General features: G+C 44.4%; 2 protein-coding genes across 9 annotated transcripts in view; one reads left to right on the forward strand and one right to left on the reverse strand.

Annotated features, from left to right (window-relative positions):
* The window catches only part of KCNJ13 (potassium inwardly rectifying channel subfamily J member 13), a 34,339-nt gene extending 28,603 nt beyond the window's left edge, over positions 1-5,736 (reverse strand). Inside the window, exons 1-2 of the mRNA XM_025184983.2 lie at positions 5,612-5,736; positions 3,495-3,667 (exon numbers count right to left, since the gene is read on the reverse strand). Coding sequence (XP_025040768.2) covers positions 3,495-3,516 — 22 coding nt within the window. The 5' untranslated portion in view covers positions 3,517-3,667; positions 5,612-5,736. The remainder of the gene's footprint in view (positions 1-3,494; positions 3,668-5,611) is intronic.
* The window catches only part of GIGYF2 (GRB10 interacting GYF protein 2), a 128,326-nt gene that overhangs the window by 90,546 nt on the left and 13,303 nt on the right, over positions 1-24,477 (forward strand). For all 8 annotated transcript variants that reach the window (XR_012906183.1, XM_006123679.3, XM_075937383.1 and 5 more), the window contains 12 exons: positions 3,124-3,290; positions 3,736-3,827; positions 5,324-5,431; positions 6,047-6,147; positions 6,733-6,833; positions 8,296-8,457; positions 10,289-10,447; positions 12,488-12,724; positions 14,575-14,697; positions 22,501-22,710; positions 22,862-23,067; positions 23,406-23,560. Coding sequence is in view for 7 of the 8 variants with exons in the window: in XM_006123679.3 (XP_006123741.2) it covers positions 3,124-3,290; positions 3,736-3,827; positions 5,324-5,431; positions 6,047-6,147; positions 6,733-6,833; positions 8,296-8,457; positions 10,289-10,447; positions 12,488-12,724; positions 14,575-14,697; positions 22,501-22,710; positions 22,862-23,067; positions 23,406-23,560 (1,821 nt within the window). In the remaining variant the exon portion in view is untranslated. The remainder of the gene's footprint in view (positions 1-3,123; positions 3,291-3,735; positions 3,828-5,323; positions 5,432-6,046; positions 6,148-6,732; positions 6,834-8,295; positions 8,458-10,288; positions 10,448-12,487; positions 12,725-14,574; positions 14,698-22,500; positions 22,711-22,861; positions 23,068-23,405; positions 23,561-24,477) is intronic.

A 24,477-nucleotide genomic window follows, 5' to 3' on the forward strand; every position in this document is an offset into this window, starting at 1 on the left:
AAGCTCCTGAAAGCAAATTAAGACGTTTCCAATCATTGGTGTATTGAAGATGTAGAAAAAATACCATTAAGCAAGAAATGTAGGGGTATGTTCTTATTTCCCAAAAGAGAAATGGGGGTGTGAGAGCTGCACTCTAGTGATCAAAATATTAGATGGAAACAAAAGTTCATTGAAGCTATCACTGCAAGAAACTTACTGACCTCAGTGGACTTTCAGCACACCAGCCCGTAACTCATTTGGGGGTGTCATTCCACTTACCAGTATGTCAGCTATCTTGTGATGTTTCAAGTTGTTACCAAAATAAGGAGCCTGGGGCCATTCCCTTGGGAATTGGAAATAGGCATTTGCCTGTTGTATGCATCTGAGGCCTATTGAAGAAAAGAGTTCATACAGGCCACTAAACCACCATGATTTACTTGCAATACCATGGGTTTTTGGTCAATGTAGAGAAGAGCTATCTACTCCCAATACTGAAGACACAACACCTGAGGGTAACTCTGGACACAGCCGAAGATGATGTCTTAATTTCCAATGAAATACCAGTGAAAATAGCTGACTTGATTCAAAAGTTATCTACATCCTGGTCAATAGGAAGCTTCTTAATGCAGCCCCAGGACATGCTAGTATTAAGTGAGCAAACTCTCCAGTGTGTCCGTATTGACAAGGACATTAAAGATTTCTGTTCCCTTTCTATCTTTCAGTCTCATTCAGTTTTGGTTCCAAGATGGCTGTCACAGCCACAGTGTTTTGATCTGATAAAGTTTAATGAAACAATCAGTTCAAATCAGGATACTGTATGTTACAGCTAAGTACAACAGTAGTAATGTTGGACTGCTTGGGTAGACTGTTGAGAAGATGTCATCAAAAACCTCATTAGACAGACGAATTAAGATTTGCATCTTAAGTTAGGTGGCACTTGTTTTTGCATATTTGACACGGGTGCAGATGTGAAGCAGATATTTTGTGGAGACAGATAGTCAACTATCATACAAGGAAATGCAAGGCAGCAGCTTGGTCTTCATACAGTTTAGATGTTACGAATTAGAGATTCCATTCCGTGTCACTAAGCATTTGTCAATAGTTAGACCAAAGGCATCTCAATAACCTTCTTAGAGGTTTGCAGTACGTGCACAGTTATTTAGTTAATCCTTCCTTTTACAGATCCCACTCACTGCTATGAACATCTTACTGTACAAGCTATCAGTATGTAAAGGTGTAGAGAGGGAGAAACACATTTTTATGTGCAAATCCTTTCTTGGGTCTTGTATATCTAGCAGTTCCACCTGGTCAAGATTATACTGAAAAAGCCATTAGTTTATTCTCTAAAGTTTGGTTTAATACCTAAGTAAGTAGTTCACCTAATTTAATGTGTGCAGTTTTGCAAACTTTCTACTTTGGGTAGATTTTCAAAGAGTGGTTCTGTGCCTGGACCAACATCAGAGGCCTTGCTTGCATGCATACTTCTAGGGGTAGGAAACACATCTGTGAAGTTTCTTTGTATAGGGGAGCTTTTTAATATTCCTTTTTCCTTTACATTTGCTAATATGGTAGAACCTCCTCAATCTATCTTAATTTGTGCTTGACTCTATACATAAAATAAAATACCAATCCCGGGGGTAGAGAGTTTGTACACAAAGCGTAAGAGTGAATATATTTTCTAAAAATGCCAACTTCCTGAGTTCTACCTCAAAATGGGAAGAGTTTCCCCATTTCTAAAGGTATGTAGACTGGTGAGATCCACAATAATGGTGTGGATTGCAAATCAAGGTGATATTTGAACGTTGCTTGCCACCTAGGAAGGATAGACAGGGGAAAAAGGGAGGAGGTGTTGCCTTATACATTAAAAATGAACACACTTGGAGTGAGGTGGAGATGGACATAGGAGACGGAAGTGTTGAGAGTCTCTGGGTTAGGCTAAAAGGGATTAAAAACAAAGGTGATGCCATGCTACGAGTCTGCTACAGGCCACCTACCCAGGTGGATGAAGTGGATGAGGCTTTTTTTAAACAACTAACAAAATCATCCTAAGCCCAAGATTTGGTGGCGATGGGGGACTTTAAGAATCTGGTGATGAGCTGGCCCATTAAGGATAATTAATTGTTTTTTGGATTTGGCCTCTAAAAGCGGACACTGTCTAGCTCTTCATGTATTTTTCTTCTGGGGTGCCCTTCATGCTACTTGTTCTGCAGTAGAGAGCATCCTTCACAGAGGGGGAAATTACCTAGTTGATAATTCTGCTTCTCTGAAGATATCTCCTTGCGGGATTCTTGCTAATCCTCTATTCTCTCTTCCCATTGGAAATTACCTTTTGTCAAGTGTGTTTCTCTGAGTATTTTGATGTTGGCCATCTTTAAAGGATTTATGAGATTTTTTTTGAAAGACTGTATTAGCATTGTATGTTCAATGCAGTGCATATATTAGGGTGGAAATGGGCGAAGTGCAGCTTTCAGGGGGTGAGGTCCTGTCTTTTTATGTAATTTTACTTGGAAAAAAAATAAAACAGCCTTGAGATTTAAGGGAGTTCTGACTAGGGATGTAAAATCCTGTTTAATTAACCAGTTGAAACTTGAACAAGTTAAGAGATTAAACAGGGGTAAGCTGGAGTTGTGTCCCTGTCATGGGCCCTGGATGTCTGGAGCAGCCCCCCATCAGTTAATCATAATTGGTAAGCCTCACTGATTAAGGGTGATGCTTACCAGTTAGCTTTTAACATCCCTAGTTCTGTTACGGAACTAAATATATAAATATTTTACAAAATACCTTCAGAGATCAAGAAGTACAAGACAGACATCTTTTCTTCCCATCCACCTTGCTTGTTCCTAAAGTATTATCCTGAAGTGTATAAATTATACAGAAAAATGGTGTACAACATGCACACCGTATAAATCATACAGTTTGTCTTTGTCAGAACTGCTGAATTAACTATTATTTCAAGGAACAGACCTAGGATCTGGAATATATGTGCAGTCCCATAAATAATTCATGGCAGTAGAGCAAGGGGAATTTGAAGGTGGGAGCCACTGACATTTAGATATTGTCTCTATTTTTGAGTTCCATGCACTTGGTTCCCTACACAATGAACTTGACTTTTCTGTCTTTATGTATTGGTGGGTAATATTACAGGTCCCTTCAGTAACCAGGAGATGACAGAGTGGTTCCAGGCTGGGTATTTCACTATGTCCCTGTTAGTAAAGCGAGCGTGTGATGAGAGCTTCCAGCCACTTGGAGACATCATGAAAATGTGGGGCAGGGTCCCCTTCTCTCCAGGTCCAGCACCACCTCCACAGCTGGTAAGCATTCGACCGTCATCACAAGTCAAACAATGATTTTTTAAATGAGAAATGTTATTTTCTGAGTAATGTCATAAATCCTTGCTATTAGAAGTTCACGTGCTTTCGGTATCAAGTTTGCAACCCTCTGGGAAACAGCAGCTCGGGAAAGGAAAGGGAGTGAAGTTGGTCACTGTTTTCACTTAATTTTAAACTTCTACTTACATGCTTTGTTATGTTGAGGCATTAGGGCATAGTCCCAATAGCTTATAAAAGCTGTGCATCTCTGCCTATTTCATTGACAGCGTGTATTTTTTGGATGGTCAGGAGTTTTGTTTTAAAATACTTTCTGATGTTTACATGCTGCTGGATGTGCTATTTGTCCTTCTTTGCATTACCTGTTGAGAGCAATATTAAAAGTTGTAAATATTCACACTGTTAATAAGTGGTTTATTTCCAAACACAGGGCGAGATGGACCAGGAGCGACTAACTAGACAACAAGAACTTACGGCCCTGTACCAAATGCAGCACCTCCAGTACCAGCAGTTTTTAATACAGTAAGATCAGTAGTCACAGAGATCTGCTAGTGGCTGTGTTCTGCTCTGCAGTTGTAATTGTTCGGGTTCAGATTCGGCACATTGATTCCTTCTCTAGGCAGTAGAACTGAGAATGCTGCAACTCCAACTGCAGTAACCTTAAACCTAGAGCTAGCTACCCCAGGCACACTTCACTGTCTTGTATACCTTAAGTGCTACTTACTCTAGTCATGTGCTATAGGTAGATAAGAATTGCTATGTGTGTATCTATTTATCAGAAAGAATCCTGATCCTCCTTGCAAACTGTCTTGGGGATTTGGAGTCAAGTAGAACAGAACCTCTTAGATGTTTTGAGGCAAATAGAAAACCTAGTGTAGAACCATCTTTTCCTCTGTCGACTCGTTTCTTGGAGATGCGGGGAACTATCAAAGACGGGTGGGGTGTGAAGGAATGTACGAGGGCCACAATGAACCCAAACATTGTGGGCAGGTTTACTGGGGAAAAAGGCACTTGGTGCCTCCCGCAGGGGTCACTCTCACCATACTCACTGGCAGTGGCAGGAGAAGAGGAGCAAGCTGGCCCTGCTGCTTTGCTGTGCCCAGGGTGGGGACAGGACTGGACCACCCCTGCACTTGCCAGAGAGAAAAAGAGTGCAGTGGCAGTCAGTGCCGCTGCTGGTAAGCGTAGGAGGAAAATTCTGGGTGGTGGTGTGCAAGTCCCACTAGTCCCCTGCGCCACCTTGTTTGGGGAAAGAGGTGGGGTGGGAATGGAGCAGAGGTGGGAAGGGGGTGAGAGAGAGGCAGGACCACAGAAGGCAAGGCCTGGGTGCAGGGGGCTTTCCCAGCCTTTCTTGGAGTAGGGTGTGTGTCATGTGACCAGGAGCCCCCCAGGTTTCCCCTGATCAGTTTCCTCTGAAGACTGTAGCTTGATACCAGTTTTTGCACAGTGAAATGGGAATTGGCGTCTCTGGGGTCTGACCCATTTCTAACAACTTGTATGGCAGAAGGTTAGAGTAAAGAAAGTAATTAAAGACTGGGTAGCTTTTTGCAATTGTGCATAAAGGTGTATTCCATTTTCATGACCTTTGAATAATGGCTCTTCATCTAGGATTGCTAATGTCAAGAGGTCTGTAGCTGTAATGGGAATGTGGGCTTGACTAGCTGGACAGTTACAAAAGTAGGTCAGCATATAAATGAACTTTATATCAATTTTGGGGAAAGTGCAGAAAGCACCAAGCTTAAAATTGCAAATTGGAAAGGAAGAGTCAAATTGGTGGTTGGAGGTGAGGCAGGGAATTTTGTTGTGCCAGTCTAGGCCAGTTCACTGTGTCTATAACCTAGTTCTTCCCAGATCCCATTTTGTGGTGTCCTTCAGGAATCCATGTGAGTACAGAGAAATAGTTTGTTTTTTTGGATTTCTGGGAATTAGACTGGATGATGTAGGACTTCCATGACCTGGATGTTATCTAGTTAGACACAGTGAACAAATTCCAATGGCTCTCTGCTTCTCTTTTAAAGACAACAGTATGCACAAGTACTGGCACAGCAGCAAAAAGCAGCCCTCTCATCCCAGCAGCAGCAGCAACTGGCTCTCCTCTTACAACAGTTTCAGACCTTGAAGATGAGGTGAGTGTTCAGATCTCGACTGATTTTTATCCAGCTTAGGCTGTGGTTGTTAGTGTGGTGGTCTCCTGTGTCTACGTGTCTGTTTCAGAATTGCTTGGTCGTATCTAGGGTTGTGCATTCAACTTTTTTCCAGGTGGTGGGGGTGTGGACTATAAAAAAAAGCTGTTGGATATTGAATACCTTTTTGTCCACGGCTTCTGTTTGGGAGAGGACTTATGAAAATGAGAAGTCTCCTCCGGTTGAAGTTCTGGGGAATCCTCTTATGGGGGAAATTGTCACCAAAGTCCTGACCAGGATTGGTAAAGCACTTTTGTGAGGACACAGTGTGCTGGAATTCAACTGGCAGAGGCAAGTGAATTCTAGAATTTCATATGCCTTTAGTCAGGTAGCCTGTGAGCTACAGCTTGTAGTATCCTCGACTGAACAATCTTTAGACAGGAGATAACTTTCTGCACAGTAGTCTCAGCATCAAGTTTTTGTTTTAAATAGAGGTTTGTTAGGGTGGGGATGAAGGAAAATGCAATGGCATGTTACTAAATTAAAAATGCCCATTGTGTGTCCAGAGCAGACCTGTCTTTGGAAGTGGCATGTAGAATCTTCTTGTTTGTATTACAGAATATCTGAACAGAACCTGATGCCATCCGTAACGAGATCTGTGTCAGTGCCAGATGCTAGCTCAATTTGGGAGCTTCAGTCAACAGCCTCACAGCCCACGGGTAAGAGACTACTTCTAGGAAGTCCCTAGGGCCTGAATCTTTGTTTTCAATGATTGCACCTCTTTTTGCTACTTGCTAAAGGCAAGATGGATCAAGGTTTGCATATCTCAGCTTCCATTAGAAACGAAAACCAGGTCTTCAACTCACCTCATGCTCCAAGGAAAATTCTATTTTGAATGTAAGGAAATACAGCTGTGCATCACCACTAGAGATCTTCAGCCAAAGCGATGTAAAAAAATGTAGCATACTTCCTTACATTACAGTGTGAAGCGGCTTCTCTCCTGGTGTAAGGAGGGAGGGTTGGACAGTGGGGGCTTGGTCTAGAATTTGGTGGTAGACCCCTCACCTTGATGCACCTATGCTTCTGAGGAAAGTATTAGGGTTATCAGGCCTTGCTCCCTGGGATATTAAGCAAGTGTGGCTTCTTTACTGAACATAATTATAAGAGTGCAGCACACCATTATGTTTTCAGTATTTGTAACATAGTAGTAACCAGAATGCATAAGGCCTCTCTCTACCTGGCTTCTGATAGTCCTCTTACTACGGCTTGTGAATATTAGTTATGCTATTGTCTTTACTTTGCAGTTTGGGAAGGAAGCAGTGTCTGGGATCTCCCCATTGATACTACAGCTCAGGGACCAGCGTTAGAACAACTTCAGCAGATTGAGAAGGCCAAAGCTGCGAAGGTCAGAGACTATCATGTATCCTGCAGAAAATGAGTTTCATTGTAGAAGGATGCTACTGATATTCTAAATTAATAGTTATATTTTTACACTTGTGTATAAAACATTCTTGGGCATCTCTGAGGTGTGAGATTGAGATTATTTTTAGTGTTGGGTCAAACTTAAACATTCAAATTGAATTTCCTCCTTTGCTGTTAGAAGCAGATAGGAGCAATAACTGTTAGTTCTTGCTGCTATTTGAATCCCAACTTTTTTTCTTGTGCACATCAGTTTAGGGAACAGTGAGTGCTAATTGTTGGGGGCAATTCATAGATATTCTAGTCTCCCTATATATTAAAAAAAGTGTTCCTGCTGGGCAACAGAATGACATCATCAGGCTCACTGGCCACAAAAGCAGCCAGCGAGAGGGGGATTGGTGAGCGTAGCAAGCACAGGATACAGCCTGCTAGTACCTTCTATGAGTCATAATCCAAAATGGTGTAGGATGTACTGCTTGAGATGACCTCTTAGTGACTCTTTGTAGTCTCTTAATCAGGGGTGGGCAAAATTTGCCCCACAACCCTGCCAAACCTTCAGATCTGGCCCACCACAATACTCCGGCCTGTCAAAGTCCCATGAGCCAATAGAACCCTTGGGCAGGCTCCCTGTTTGCTGCACCCCCACATGCTGCTCAAAGTGTCTGGCTGCTGGGACTAGCATGTGCTTCTCTGTGCACTGCCCCAGCACAGTGGGAGCCGCCTGGGGCTGTGCTTGTGATACAGGCAGCATGCGAAGGTCCTTTCCACTCCAAAGGGTGCACAGTGCAGAGATGCACTTGGCCTCAGCAGCTGGCCACTTTGAGCAGTGTGTGGGTGCATGGTAGGCAGGGAGCCTGCTTGAGGGTCCCAATGGGCTGTTGGCCAGGCACCGCCTACAAAGCCTGCACCAAAGCACTCTGGACCCCCTACTGTACTCTGCTCTTGGTCACAACTCCCTCACCAATCCTGCACCCTCTCCTACATGCATGCCCCATCCTGGACCCTGCACTCAAATCCCGTGCCCCGGATCTCACATCACTCCTTCACCCACACTCTCTCCCAGACTCCACACTCCTTCCTGCATTGCAGTTGCCTATCCAAGCTCCCTCATGCAGCCAGCCTCCATCCCAGACCCTATACCTTCTCCATTAATATCATAGAAGAGTGCAACCCTTGACTACTTTACAAATTGTTGGAGTGCCCACCCCCATCAAAAATATTGCCCACCTCTATTCTTAATTCAGCAATGGTTTTAAGGAGCTGGCTCAGGAGAATTGATATGGAGAGGAAAAAATTGTGACCCCTTCCCCCAAGAAATCAGTCTAAATGTTCTAGGTATCTAGTCCCTGAGGCAACATAGATTTACTGTGGGATCACTACAAAGAATGGTGTAGGAGAGCCTCACCTACTCTGCTCTTGTATCTAACAGTAGTTTTATGTAATTGCAGCTAGAACAAGAGCGGAGAGAAGTGGAAATAAGGGCCAAACGGGAAGAGGAAGAGAGAAAAAGACAGGAGGAACTTCGAAGACAACAAGAGGAACTACTTAGGAGGCAACAGGAAGAAGAGAGGAAACGGCGAGAAGAAGAGGAACTGGCGCGAAGAAAGCAGGTGAGGTTTTTTTCAACACAGTTTAAAGCTAAAGCTATAGTGGCCCACAAGCTAAATATGAGTTAACAGTGTGACACTGTTGCAAAAAAAGCCAACATAATTCTAGGATGCGTTAGCAGGAGTGTTGAGCAAGACATGAGAAGTCGTTCTTCTGCTCTACTCTGCGCTGATTAGGCCTCAGTTGGAGTATTGTGTCCAGTTCTAGGCGCCACATTTCAAGAAAGATGTGGAGAAATTGGAGAAGGTTCAGAGAAGAGCAACAAGAATGATTAAAGGTCTAGAGAAAAAGTTCCTGTCAGGGTGATTAAACACTGGAATAAATTGACTAGGGAGGTTCTGGAATCTCCATCTGTGGAGATATTTAAGAGTAGGATAAATAAATGTCTATCAGGGATGGTCTAGATGAGTGGTTCTCAACCATGGATCATATGTAACATTCCTGTCTTTGCATGTGTGTATATATCTTTGCCAAACTGAAGTTTCCACTTGATGCGTTTGACAAAGTGGACTGCAATCTGTGAAAGTTTATGCCCAAATAAATTGGTTAGTTTTTAAGGTGCCACAGGACTCCTCGTTGTTTTTGCTGAAACAATTAACATGGCTACCTCTCTGAAAGGTGAGACTGATTCTGAGAATCAAACCATTTTATTGACTTAGACTCATGTAGTTATGAGTCCTGTTAGGGGTGACAACAACCTATCACAGCATTCAATTCGTATCTTTATACATGCATCTAGGGCTTCTCTTCATTTCCCAACTGGAACGCCTTCTTTTCTGTTAGCATGACTCACAGGGTAGATTTTTTTTTTTTAACCTATAGTCTCAGATCTTCATAGCTGAATGGAAGGTACGTACTAAAAGATTATACAAATTCAAGCTGAAAATATTTCCAGTCCATAGGAAAAGGTCCATGTGTTCTCCAAGGAAATGGCTATATTCTCTTAGTTTGGATCATAGACATCAGTAGACATCTGATAGAGTTCACTTGAAAGGGTACAGTAACTTTCAAGTTCTAGATTCGAGTGAGGGGCTTGATGTATTGAGAGAGATCTCCACATTGTAAGAGATTTAAACTTGGCTGATGTTTAGTTTTAATGATTTAAAACCAAATTATACATCGTCCATGTAAACTTATGCTCTTATTTCTGTTCCTTTTCCTCTCGTTAAGTCTCATCTTAAATTAGTTTTTAAAGTCTTTGTCATTACCTTCTCTGTGAGTGCACTCAGTAAACGGCACAAAATTCCCCAATAGTTATTTAGGTGTGCTTGAGCAATGCAAGTAGTAATTCATGTCATGTTTATTCTGATATCAAAAGTGCATTGTGAGCGATCCTGTGAACTTAAACTGCCATTTGTGAGTGACACTTTGCTGGTGGCCGTTTTGCTGAGAAATTGAGCATCAGGTTTAACAACAGAAGTTCATCATGAGCAAGGTGATGCTGCAGATGTATTTTAAATTACTACCAAATATGTGTTTTGAAGTGGTGGTTAGTCTTTTTCCCAGCTGAATACAGGCAGTATAATAATCTTGCAAGTCTGTGCAGAATAGCATGAATAGGGATAATTAACCTCAATAATTAGCTCAAAATAGGATGGTGGATTTTTTTTGGATTGCATATGAAGAATAGGATAAAATGTTGATCATAGTAGGGAGATTGGTAAATTTCTGGTCTGTTTGTACGATAAGAGGGGATATGTTGGTATAATTGCCTCATTAAAAAGTGCGGTGCGCTGGAGGATTCTCTGTACGTAAGTCTAGACAATATACAGCAGTGGTCCCCAACTCTTGTGTATGTATCACTTTTCTTTTGATCATTTTTCTTCATTTCAGGAAGAAGCCCTGAGGCGGCAGAGAGAGCAGGAAATTGCACTAAGACGACAACGGGAGGAAGAGGAGCGACAACAGCAAGAGGAAGCACTTAGAAGATTGGAGGAAAGGAGAAGAGAAGAGGAGGAAAGACGTCAGCGAGAAGAGTTGCTTCGTAAACAGGTGAAAATGATCACGAGATTTACCATGCTCAAGCATGGGAGATGCTGGAACTGAGTGAACACGGAGACTTGCTAGTGCCAGCTGAGGAGAGGATGATCCTTTCTAAGGATGTTCCTTTCTTATCAGGATAGGAATCTGGTATTGAAACTGCACATGGGCAGAATTAAATTGAATTAATATAGATTACATTTGCCTTTCAGCCTGATAATGATAAAAGTGAGCAAACTTGGTGCTGTGGAAAGCCATCTAAACTTGATTGTTGAGAAAGTGGAGTAGATAGTAGTTCGTTTGTCACAAGAGTGCCTCCTTGCACCATGCCAGAGATAGTCTTTGTCGCCTCCTGCAGGCCTTCTGTCTTTGCATGTTATAAGTTCTAGCTGAGAAGGTAGCTAGTTCAGCCCCTTCAGAGTATTATAATATCCAACTGAAGTTCAAAGTCCCAAATAATCTATGTATCTTCTGGCCCTGGTTCTCAACCTTTTCCTAGAGTTTTACTGCCTTTCACTGGCTCTAGGATCAAGTACTGTTGTTGGACATAAGTCTTCTTGAGGCTGGTATCTTTCAGCAAGCTTTTGTGCTTTGGCCCTTCACAGGAACTTGCTTGCCTGTTTTCTGTAGGTTTTTCTTTACAGCAGACTTCCTCCTACTGTCTCCTTTCTCTAGGAACTCCAGCAGTTTACCTCAGGGGTCTCCCTGCTTCCTAGAGGTCCTATCTTTGGCCCCATCCCATAGGAACCTAACTTGCTCTCTGTTGGCTTCTTCCAGACTGACTTCACTAAGCCTTTCCCAGACCAGAAACTCCCCTTGTTGTTTTCTCTCATTAGGTCTCCTCTCCTGACATCATCGGCCTGTTCAAATAGTCCTCTCTGATCTTCTGCATCTTGATTAGATATTAAGCCAGTATCGCACTCAGCTGGGTGGGAATATCTTAGAGGCAGCCAGCTTGTGAGAGACCTATATTTGTTGAATGTTTTATTTTCAAGTACACATTTGACTGTGCCTCTAGGATATATCCTTAAGCTTTCCAGTCAGTGGTCATTAATTTAAAGAGAGGGAAAATGCATACAGTACACTACCATATACTGCAAAATATTCACTCTGTAAGATGCAGTGGTTTGGACATACTACAGAATACTGCAACATCCTTGACTCTTCCTTTACATCGCCTATGTTTGCCAGTCCACCAGGCTCCACTCTGTCAAGACTTCATTCCTGCTTAAAACCTCATCCCATGCGCCAACATATCCAAGCTTAGGTACTATAACTCCTTATTTGTGGCCTCTTGAGTCTCCCTTTATGGATTCCAATATGTGCCAACTGATTCCACCAGCGCATTCACAATTTTTTTTCAAAGTGCCTGCATCATACCGATCCCCAACAATTTAATTGTCTTCAGAATCCACTTCAAAGTTGTCCACTGCTAAAATGTATAACTTCATGTTGATGTCTTTCTCTTTTCCCCTCCCTACTCTAGCAATTCATCTAGCAATGCTTCCTTCCTTTCTCCCACCACATAATCTTGTGCTTGTTGATGCAAAAGTAATCTTCCTTGCTTTTCTAGTGGTATGAAATAGCCAAATCTTAATTCTTCTCTACTGCCACATTTCTAATTTGATCTGAAAACCTTCCCTTTTTATTCCTCTTGTCCTCATTTTATGGGTTGAAAACTGACAGCAGCACTTACTGTGAGAGCTAGCAGCAAGTAGTAGAGTTGCACAGTAATAATGTGAATACAGATCCCAGGGGAAAGTTGGTATTTGGATTTTCCCTCTGTCCAGTCTGATCTCTAGCTAACCTTTGCCTTAATTCAGTTTGCCCTTTTAATCCAGTTCTTTCATGGAACATTATGAAATCTGTATTTTGAAGGACAGTAGACCAAATTATTATCTCAGCCTGATAAATGATACAGTATCACATTGTTACGATTAAATAAAAAGCGGTCATCTCTTCTCTCAGGACTTCTAAACCGTACATGTTTTATGAAGTATTTTAGATCTGAGTCCTCTTAAGAAACTTTTAAATTTTTTGTTTCCTGGGAAGGAAGAGGAGGCTGCCAGATGGGCACGTGAAGAGGAGGAGGCCCAGCGTCGACTAGAGGAAAACCGGTTGCACATGGAAGAGGAGGCAGCCAGACTGCGGCTTGAAGAGGAAGAGCGAAAGCGCAAGGAGCTAGAACTCCAGCGCCAGAAGGAATTACTAAGACAGAGGCAGCAGCAGCAGGAGGCTCTGCGCCGGTTACAGCAGCAGCAGCAGCAGCAGCAACTTGCACAAATGAAGGTAATGCTCTACCATAATTTACCTTTCCCCACTCACCGAAAATGTTCAGGTAAAACATCACCGTAGAGTAGGACCAAAAGAACTAGCATGTAAGATGTCAGTTAGCTGAATTGAATCAAGAGAAAGGGAACTGAGTGGTGGAACCCTATGGTGAGGAAGGTGAAGAAAAGCAAAGAATTATTGAGGAGCAGATGCTTGAAATTTGGGGAACGATGAGAGAAACAAGGGGAGAAGAAATTAAAACAATTGGAAAGGAAGAAAGAGAGAGCTCAGCTAGCCAGGAAAGGCTGCCAGAAGAAAAGAGTAACTTGATTCTTGATTTCCCCATTCAAGAATCACAGCTTGTTTTTAAGGACATGACAGGAGGTGGAAAAGTGGCGTCCCTTGATCTGCATAAAAGTCACCTTTTGATCACAAGCCACAACTCAGCTTGTATCTAGCACTTGAAGATTTTTTTTTTAATTCCCCCTTAGTTTGAAAAACATGTATAATGTTTTTTTTATTGTTTTAGTAGCCTCCAGTGTGAGGTAACTGAGCCTTAAATGCTTCAAATACCACACTGTCTTTGAGGAAAACATTTTTTGGCTGAACAGTTTCTGATCTATTAGGTATTGAGTGAGCCTAACACTGCCTTGCAGCTCATGGCACATGTAACAAAGTATGACCAATAACATATACTTTTTTAAACCAGGTATTTGAATATCTTCTGTGACAGACCCGGCCAGCTGGCTGCTGCACACTAATGGAGGGAAGACATGCTGGGGCCTGGGTGAACAGCTCTCTCTTCCCTGAGTAAATAGGGCCAAGCCTAGTGCAGCATAATCATCCAGGCACCTGGATCAATTAGAGCTTGCTGGAAGCTACAAGCTAATTAGACATCTGCAGCCAATTAAGGCTTGTGGAGCTGTTTTAAAAGGTTTCCCCCCAGATAAGGAAGGGGGAAGGTAAAGAGTGAAGGACTGGAAGAAGGAAGTGAAGTGTAAAAGGGGTGTTTGGGTGAGGCTGGATCTAGACTGCAACATTTTTGCGGAAAAAAGTTAGGTAAAATATGCTCTACATTTTGCGTAGCTTTTTCTGCTTTCTTTTTCCCCCTGTGGAAGAGGCTTTTCCACCATTTGGCCCCCATCTAGATGGGGGCCAAATGGTGGAAAAACCACCTCCTTTTGGCGGAGCCCTTATGCCCCTGGAAACAAGGTTTTCAGGGCTTCCCGAAAGAGTGTATTTGCTCTTCTGTGGAAAATAAAGCAGAAGAGAAAATGCGTTCCTTGGACGCCGCAGGGTTTTTGTGAGTTACCTCCGGTATCCCACCAAAAAAAAACCAAACAAACATAGTTTAGATGTAGCTTGAGCGCGCACGAGAGAAGCTGAGGACTGACCAGAGGAAAGGTATTGGGAGAGATCATTTGGGGAAGTGGCCCAGAGAAAAGCTATTAAACTGGAAGTGGCAGTAACCTTGTCTGTTGCTGCTGCCTTAGGATCCCTGGGCTCGAACCCGGAGTAGCAGGCAGGCCTAGGTTCCCCCTAAACCTCCCCACACCATCAGAGTCTGTCGCTGAAAAGGGACCAGAACTACAAGGGGTTTTGACCCTAAAACTATCAACTAGCTTATGATGAATGTGGCTCAGTAGCTGTGGCCCCTGTAAGGAGAAAGAGGTCACGTGGAGGGTCACAACAAGCCTTTGAGGCAAACAGTGTATGTGAGAAGCATGAGACCCACAGGTCATGGCCAGAGATTTACCACACTTATAATATGGCTTTTATTCAGTGGGATCAAAAAAATCTGTCCATAGATTTAGTCTCATTAGTATTCATTCAGAGAATTTGTAATTATTATTTAATACTTTCCCCAGCTCCCTTCTTCTTCAACATGGGGCCAGCAATCCAGTTCGGGAGCCTGTCAGTCCCAGACCACATTATCATTGGCAGAAATCCAAAAGCTTGAAGAAGAGAGAGAACGGCAGCTTCGAGAGGAGGTAAATTCACTTTAAGTAGGTTTGAGGTGTGCAAGCTCTATGTTGGAGTAGAACTGGCTGTTTCTACTTGGCTGTTCATCAAATGAATTAAATCTAAAGAAAAATAAGCCAACTTTTAAATAGGACCAAGTCATCTGAGCTGTTTTGTTTTTCAGGCCAAGAACCAGGTGCCTATTTGAGACTACTGAACTAATTAACATTTATTTTAAAATGTAATTGATTGCAGAATTTCAGAAAGAAGGAGAGACGACTTCTTTTCGTTATGTAATCCCAGCAGTATATTAAGGGTGTATGTTCAGGGGACATTGAGAACTTGAATAACAAGTACATGCTGAAGCAAAATGCAGGACAATGTAGCACTTGAAAGACTAACAAGATGGTTTATTAGATGATGAGCTTTCGTGGGCCAGACCCACTTCCTCAGATTAAATAGTGGAAGAAAGTAGTCTCAACCATATATACCAAAGGATACAATTAAAAATGAACAAATATGAAAAGGACAAATCACATTGCAGAACAGGAGGGGGATGCGGGGGAGGGGGGGGGGGGGAGGAAGGAAGGTAAGTGTCTGTGAATTGATGATATTAGAGGTAGGGAGAGTGGGATGTTTGTGAGTTAATGGTATTAGAGGTGATAATTGGGGATTTCTATCACTATAAGTACATGCTGTGGGTGAGATGCATTTACAAACCTATAGGAAATGACTGTTGGGGAAGTGAAATTGTAAGAGAATGCAGCAGCTCTTTGTAATGCAGGAAAAAATGTGGGGCTCAAGATGGACACTTCGTAAAACACTGTTGGAGTGCTTCTGAGGGCTATTGATCCTTACATTATTCCTGTGATTGGCTTCTGGGGGTGTAAAAGGCTAACCTTAACCAGTGAGGCTTAATGGTTCCAGTTAACTGGTAGAAAATCGAGCTGCTCCCTGCTTGCCCTGGGTAGGAGACTGCTCCAGCCCCACAGGCCCACCACAGACATGGGCTGCTCTCGGACAAGGGATGATCTGGCTAGCCACCGTGATAGGCCGGTCCCATCCCACCCTCTGCCACGCGTTATATTCTGTGGCTCTCTTGGTGTTGGCTGCAGAGCTTTCAGTGAAACCTCCTTGAGAGTGGGACTGGCAGCTGTTGCTGGCCCTTCCCCACGGAGGTGGTTATACTGCTGCAGGAGTGGGGCCGGCAGAGGCTGGTGGTCCCCACTCCGAGGGAGGCTTAGCTGCAGTCAGCAGTATGAAGCTAAGTATGTGTAATCCCATGGTTATCACCAACCCATTGATCGCGATCGACGGTCGATCGGAAGGGCTCGACCAGTCGATAGCAAGGCATTCGGTCCCATTTCTCCCCACCCAGAAGAAGCAGCCCCCCACTGACGCTACCTCCAGCAACAATGGAGGTAATGCCAACTTCCTGCAGGGTGATGGGGCAGTCCTGCAGCTGCATGCCACTTCTGGGGTTTCAGGAAGTGTGCAGGCTGCTCCCTCCTCCCCCAAACACCCGGCACATTTCCTGAAGCCAGGTCTGTGGTGCGCCAGGGACTCCCTTCTCCTGCTGCCTTCCTGCACGCGGGAAGGGTAGGAGTCCTGGGAGGAGGTGCATGCTGGGGACTCCCTTCTCTTGCTGCCTTCCTGCGCATGGGAGGGAGAAGGGGGTAGGAGTCCTGGGAGGAGGCACGTGCCCAGGACTTATTTCTCTTACTGCCTTCCTATGTGTGGGCTGGAGGGCAGGGAAATATAGGAGTCCCAGGCACCAGGGGACTCCCTGCCCCAGCGCCCACCGGCACCCTGGCCCCTGGTCCAGCACCCTCACCCAGCACCCTTCCACCTGACCCAGCACCCTGGTTCCTGCCTCAGCACCCTGCCACCCGCTCCTGCCCCCACCAGCACCTTGCTCCTGCCCCCACCAGCACAGTTGGGGCCACATTAGTGAGGCTGGAGTGTTTTTGGAGCAGTTGTTTTTTTGCAGCTCACTTGTATGGCCCAACTAACTATTCTGTGGGTCAGTGACCCCTGACTCAAAACAGGTTCCCCGCCCCCTCATAAATAAAGACAATGCTGAAACTGTTTTTGACATAATATTTTATTTAAAAACGAAGCCTGGCCAAGAAGCCCCCAATTGGGGCCAAGCCCCCATCTGGTTGAAACAAACATAACACTGTTGTACCCCCTCCCCTCCCCTCCCCCCTCCCCCAAAAATGAGCTTGTCATACACCAGAACCCCCTGTCCTGAGCCTCACATCTTCATACTCCTACACCCCTACATCCTCAGTCCTGTGCCACAACACTCCTGCACCATCCATACTGCAAATCTGTGTCCTGAGCCCATCATACTCCCAACCTCCCTGCCCTGAGCCCCTCACATACCCCAACCCAAACTCTTGCGCCCCCACATCCACAAGCCTGTGGCTTGCTCAACACACCAACCCTCCACCTGACCCAACACTCCCCAGCCTGGAGCCCCCTTCCTGAGCCAGCATCCCCTACTCCACCTCCTTCTGCATTCAGTTTCCCTCCCAGAGCTTGTACTTCTCACCCTTTCCCACACCCACATCCCTCATTCCTACCCAGCGCCCGCACCTCCTGTCTCAACCCAGTTAGGGTACGGCTAGACTACAAGAGTTTTTATCCCAGAAAAAATCTTCCGCATCCAGGGACGTGTTTGTTCTTATGCTTTTTTTAGTGGAAGAGCAAACAAGCTCTTTCAGCAACCCCAGTGTTTCTCGTTCCACGAGGAATAACGGGGCTTCCAAAAGACAGGGTTTTTCTGACATTTGGCCCAGTCTAGATGTGCCAAATGTTGGAAAAACCTATTCCGACAGAAAGATTTAAAAGAAAAGGCAGCAGTGTAGCTGTACCCTGAGAGTGTATAAGGGTTAGGGATAGCAAGTTATGGAGAGGAGAACAGAGAGGGCGGGGCTTCAAGGTAGGGGGTGGGGTCTTGAGGAAAGGATGGGTTAGATCTTGGCTTGTTCTGACATTTAAAAAGTGATCTTGGTCGTAAAAAGGTTGGAGACCACTGGTGCAATCTGTGACCGCTAACCTGTAACTTCTAACCTGTAACTGCAGGTTGTTTTGGGAGGCTGGGGGAGGAGGAGGGAGATGAGGGTTCCCAGAGCTGCCCCCAGAAACCTCTTCTGCGGGACGGGGGAAGAGGAGGAGTCTGCAGCCTGTGCAGAGTGGGACCAAGATCTGGGGGTTATCCCTTCTCTTTCAGGGGCAGCCCCCACCCCCTGGAGAGCCTGCGGGCCGGGGGGCAGTCCCTAGAGCCATTACATTTCAAAAGGGTTGCTAGGTGTCTCCCCAGGTGGCTCTTAAGGAGCCATTCACGTATTTTTTTTAATTGCCCTGGGTCACCAAGTCTTCCTGAATTGTCAAAATGGGGAAAAGGTTGGGAACCACTGCCTTAGTCTCATCCCCCAGCAGTATGCAGGCTGTGGGGGAATGTCCACTGGAGGGAGGTGTCAGCCCTCCACTGCCTCTCCCTCATGGAAAGAGCGGGGGTAGGCTCACGGGTACTTGCCTGGACTGGAGGCGGTCAAGATGGGGGAGCCCCAGCTCTGGTGTCCACTCTTGGTGCTGCAGCTGCCCCTAGTGGCCACTCTCAGTATCGCATCCCTCCCTTTTGCATCCCTCCTCTCTGTCCCCTCCCTTTCCATGTTATCGAAAAAAGTCCCATTCTCAGTACTTCATGTTTTCCAGGCACGACCAAAACCTGACCTTGGATTAAGTTAGGGTAAGAGGAGGCTGCATACTGAATTTTATGGCAAGTTGTTGAACAAACTGACTCTCGGACACAGAAACACTCTTAATATATGTGTGTGTAAAAATACCCTGAGATCAATATGGCTACAATTTATCGGAAGGACAGTGTGGACAAGGCAATATCCCTTATTGGTGAAAGAGACAAACTTACGTTGGTCCAATAAAAGAGATTACCTCAATCACCCTGTTCATAACATTGTCATAAAATTAATCAGATATTCAGCATTTTTGGTTGATTTGTCTTAGTTATACACTTCTTATTGGCTTCTCACCATGCCATTTGACGGTATCAGCTTCTTTAATACAAAACAAATACTTTATATGTAATATGACTTCCTTTACAATATTTATTTCTATATGAAATAGACAGTGTGTCTGAACTATTTGCATTGGTTTGTGATCATATTGCTTATGCAACAAAAATCTCAAACTGAAAGGTTCTGTTACAGAATGCCTTTAATTTTTTGATATCAGGCTTGTATCGCTAGACATTTGGCGCACAGCTGTAAATGTACAGCATGCAAGCCTGCTATATGTTAAGTGGTTGTGTGGACCATGCAACTGCACACTGAGTTCCATATAGTGCACTTAATTTGTTTTTTCTAAGTGCAGTGCATCAAAGCACCCTATGGAACTTCTAGGGCAGTAGGTGGGGGACCTAAGGCCCAGCCTCTGACTTGCCTGGGTCTGAGCCTTGCAAGCTGGAGTCAGGCAAGCTGGGGCCAAATCTGACCCACAGGTTTTGTTTGGCATCCAGAGGAAGTGGCTCTGCTCACTGCCGCACCCTCTTTGCTTCTCCATCGCTGGGGAAACCACCTTTCGGCTTTTCCCTCACTGCTCCAATTGGCTGTAATCAGGACCAATAGGAGCAACAGGGGGACAGTGTCTGGGAGCAGTGGAGGACACTATACCAAGTGCATTCCCGGGGAACTGTGCCAGAGAAGCATGCCCTCCTGCTCAGGCCCTCCCACTCCCAACATGCTCCTGCATCCCTGTCCTGCCCAGACCGCTGTTCTGCTCTTGCACCCCACCTCCCACCAGACTCCCCATCCCTGAGCCCACTCCTGCACCGTACTTGACCTATTGACACCCAACCCACTTGTACATCTTCACTCCTGCCCAATCCCAACACCCCTAACCCACTTCCTGGCAGCCTCCTCCGACATACTGAATCTCTCATTTTTGGGCCCCACCCTACAGCCAAGGGAGCCCACAAAGTCTATTAGCCCCATCCACGGCTCTGATGTGCTAAGGAAATGTCGGGAGTGTCTTTCTGCTTTTCATTCAGGGGCCATGTCAGTGAGGTGGGTTTTGGTGAGATGGGTGGGTTTTTTTGGCGCTCTTCACTTTTGTGTAGCTTCCAACTGATTTTTCTGAAGGTCACTGGTCCCCAACCCAAAAAAAGTTTCCCCACCCCCTGTCCTAGTGCATGATAACGGTGTCTATGCAGACAGTGTATGGTTGGCTAGAACACAAGTTATATAACCAACTTGCCAGACACAAACTCCATGTAGTCAAGTTCATAGTTTCTTTAATATTAATATTTTACGTTTTTTATCTAGTAAAATTTTACCTTAATGATTTTGTATCAGCTAAACTGGTTTCTATTATAGGCATAAAATACTGCATACAACATAGTCAGAACAAGTGAAGAGGAAGCTACTTCATGGCTTAGCAAATAATCATGGCTAAGCCTAGCAAATTAGCCATTGTAACTATGCATCCTATGTGAAGCATGGAAAAAATTTCTCCAACAGTTCTCAACCAGGGGTCTTTTCAGGGAGCCTGCCAAGGAGGGTCAGCATTAGGCACTCTGAGGCCCAGGATAGAAAGCCAAATCCCCTCAGTCCTGTGTCCCACCACTTGGAGCTGAAGCCAAAGCCTGAGAAGCTTAGTTTCATAGGGCCCCCTGTGTCTGCGGGTTCTGGGCAACTGTCCTGCTTGCTACTCCCTAATGCAGAGGCAGGCAAAAGCTGCTCAGTGGGCTAGATCCAGCCTGCCTAAGGCTTTGATTAGGCCCACGAGACAGTTCCAGGCCCGGCCTCCTAGCACGTTGCCTCTAAGCAGAAGAGGGGCTCGAGCCCTTCTAACGGCTTCTATTTAAACGGCTCACCTCTTCCCCTGCCGAACAGCTGCAGGGAAGGCTCAAGCTCTTGAAATCTATCTAGCAGTTGAAAGGGCTCTCGTCTCTGGCACCCTAGCAATGCGCTAGAGGCGCAGGGAGCTGTGAGCCCTTTTATATGCTTCTATTTAAAGGGCCCTTGCCTTCCCTGCACCCAGTTGTCTACCAGTGGTGGGGAACACAGAGGCTTTTAAATAGAAACAGCTGAAAGGGAGTGCAGGTCTCCAGCAATGTGCTAGAGGCAGGGGGAGCTGCATGCCCTTTCAGCTGTTTCTATTTAAAGGTGGGGGGCAGGAGTGATGACAAGTTTCTATTTAAAGGGATCTCATGTGCCCTGCAGCTGCTAGGCAATACATTGCCTGACAGGTGCAGGGAAAGCGCCAGCCCTTTAAATAGAAGCACTTAAAAGGGCTTGCAGCTCCCAGTGCCTCTAGAGTGTTGGTAGGGAGCCAGACATGAGAGCTGCCCTTTCAACTGTTTCTATTTAAAGGGCTCTCCTGCTGGGTGGCTGCATTGTCTGGCAGTTGAGCCCTTTCAGCTGCTTCTATTCCAAGGGCTTGTGCCTGCATGGCAGCTGCCAGACAACAGGTTAGCAGTGGGGGCCAGGAGCTGGAGGCCCTGTTATATGAAATCTAAGCCTTCACCCCAGACAATTCTGGAAGCAGGCTAGGCGCCCACCCCCCTTGCACTCTCCCTTCTGCTCCAGGTCCCTTCCATTGGCTAGAAGTCAGGGGGCAGGGACCCCAGGTCAAGTAAAGCTCCTGGTAGGGTAGCTCTTAACCCCGCCCATTTTGGGTCAGCCCCGCCCTTTTGGGGTTGGCCCACAGCCACTTCCAAAATTTGAAGTGGCCCCCCCCCCTTCAAAAATTGCCTATTCTTGCCCTAGTGCCAGCCCTGGCTTTTACATGCAAAAAAACAATTTTTGTGGCACAGGTGAGCTCTAGAGTGTTTTTATAGCATTTTAATGGGGCTGTAGGAAGAAGAAAAAAAAGGAAAACCTTCTCAATTGACATGCTTTAAAGGTTTAGGCTTATATTATGACAAGGATTTTGGCTTGTGAATGGATATATAGAACATTACTTCTGTTAATTACTGCCATATTTTTGTATCCTCACTATATAGTAGCATTTGTTTACAAATGCACTATTTTTGCTTTTACTCTTTTGTAATATTTGATTATATTGGCTATATCTTTGGAGCATTCACCCATCAGAAGCAAAGCTCTGTTATTTCTTAACTCTGGAAAAGAAAATTATTTGCCTTCAATTGTTGTACTCAGCCTTATCTACTTTTTTTTTGGTAGCAGAAAGGTTATTATGGTCTTTACCTCTTTGTTGAAAAAGGGGGACAGACATTTGCCTTAATCACATTAAATCAGAGTTTAGGAATAGATTATGTTCTAAAGTGGCGTAATGGCTCAGAAATTTGGGGAAGCAAAGTTCTGTTTTAAGTTAAAGCAACAAATTAAATACTATCCTAGAATTTTAATTATTTTTAAAAAGCCAGAAAAATGAAGAATTGTGATGTTTCTTAATATTTTTTTAGTTTCATTTTCAAACTCTCTGCTTCCTACTCATGTGCAACAGCAGTATATGATGAGGCTGGTGTAAGTGGTTTCCAGAGTTAGAGCAGCAAGAAATTGAGTGACTAACTGCCTGGGTCATAATGTTGAGGCAAAATTAGACACTATCATGTACTATTGACACTTAAAATTCAGTAGTCGTAATTTAAACATACTTATAGAAACCAATAAAGAACCTTATAGGCGTAAAAATGGTGCTGTCCATTATATCTCCCCCCCATCCCCCAAAAGAAAAAAAACCCCTCGCAACCTGAAATCAGAAAGAATCCACAAACCAGAATCCCTAGGAGTCATTACCTTCTGAGAGTAAGAAAGGTTTGTTGTTTCTTTTGCGTGTGACAGCAAAGACGTCAGCAGCGTGAACTGATGAAAGCCCTCCAGCAGCAGCAGCAGCAGCAACAGCAGCAAAAAATGTCCGGTTGGGGCAATGTTTCCAAACCATCAGGTGCTACCAAATCTCTCTTGGAAATACAGCAGGAAGAGGCGAGGCAGATGCAGAAGCAGCAGCAGCAGCACCAACACCAGCAGCCAAACAGAGTCCGCAACGCTACGGTGCATATCTTATTTACCTAACCAGTACATGGAAACTTGTCACCTGCCTTGTTCCCCTCTCATTGCACTCTGTGTCGGTTTGGTGAGACAGTGCTGCTGCTCCTCCAGATATGATGCTAACAGCCACAATCTTTCTGTTATGTTTCAACAGCATTCTAACCTGCACAGCAGCATTGGAAATTCAGTGTGGGGCTCTTTAAACACTAATCCCACCAGCCAGTGGGCAACTGATCTAGTCAGCAGCATCTGGAGCAATGCTGACACCAAAAACTCAAACATGGGGTTCTGGGATGATGCAGTGAAGGAAGTGGGGCCTCGTAACTCAACCAGTAAAAACAAGAGCAATGCCAGCCTCAGGTAGGAATCGAGGAGGAGCTTGTTTTTTGGCAAAGGACTGCCAGTCTTGCCTGACTTTCTTTTTTAACCGATTTATAGCTTCATCACCTTTAGGTCTTTAGAATTCTGTACCTCTTTCTTAAAATGGTATTTGACAATAAAAGCTTATGGGCTGCTTAGAGTCCCAATTTCTTTGATTTTTCACATCCACTAAGAAAATAAGATGGCTCTTAAATGTTACTGGCCCTTGATAAAGTCATGAGCTTTTATAGGCTGTATAGTGTTATCTTTAATATTATCTACATGAATTGATGACTATTTCAGGCATGGTATGTGTTATGACAATTTCTCTGTCTCAGTAAATCTATAGGAATTACGAGCAGACAGAACAAGAAGGTGGAAGAAGAGGAGAAGCTATTAAAGTTGTTTCAAGGGGTCAATAAAGCCCAGGATGGATTCACTCAGTGGTGTGAACAGATGCTTCATGCACTCAACACAGCCAACAACTTGGATGGTAAGAAGTGGGAAAGAATGTGAAATGTATGCTTTGTAACACTATCTGAAGAACATCACGTTTGCACACGTGGAATTCTGTGGGTAACAACTGCATTTTTATCAAAGTGGTGTTTGGTTGGCTGGGAAATGGCATTGCTATAAACTACACTGCATTGTCTTCCCTCTGGGGATGAAATATCGCAGCTATAATGGAATTGGGATTAACTCCAGACTCTCACCCTTACTGATGATTCCTTTTGGTTGGAGATGACAGGTTACAGATGTGAGAATCTAGTGTTGTTCTAAATACATGTCACATTGTAATTGTCTCTCTAAAGCATTTTTTGATACAGTTTGATTGAATTATGCTCTGCTCTGATGTTATAGTCAATAGAATTGCATTGACTGGCATAAAAGCAGATGATGGTTTATGGTCCATTTGAGCATGGGGTTCATTGAGCTTCTAATACTAACTCTGCTGCAAAATGAGTCCAATTAGGAATTGCGGATCGAGAGATTATTTGTCCTTACTGTTGTACACGTAATTTTCTTGAACATCACAGTGAGGTGAGAGGGGAGTGTCTCCTTTTCTTTGGGTAAAATAAGAATAGAATGTCTGCAACATGTTCTTGGCTCGCTTGCTCATGTACATTCCACTTTAAGAGTGCACGTGCTGCGTGCACCATTGATGCAGACTTTTCCCTCCGTGGTATCTGTCAGGTCAGATCTCATGCCTTCTGGTGCTGTACGTTTATGTGACAATACAAGGGGCATTGCTGGCTTCATATCCTTTCACTTGCTTCCTACTACTTGTGATGGTTGCTGGAAAATCTCTTCTTGTTTCAGCAAGCATCTTCAGTGGTTTGTTCTTTTTCAATGGCCCTGTTCAGCCAACTGCAGCCAGAACAGTGGCTTCTGCAATGGCCATGAAGTTAT

The sequence above is a fragment of the Pelodiscus sinensis genome, chromosome 10 (genome assembly GCF_049634645.1).
Source record: "Pelodiscus sinensis isolate JC-2024 chromosome 10, ASM4963464v1, whole genome shotgun sequence".
Classification (NCBI taxonomy): Eukaryota; Metazoa; Chordata; order Testudines; family Trionychidae; genus Pelodiscus; species Pelodiscus sinensis.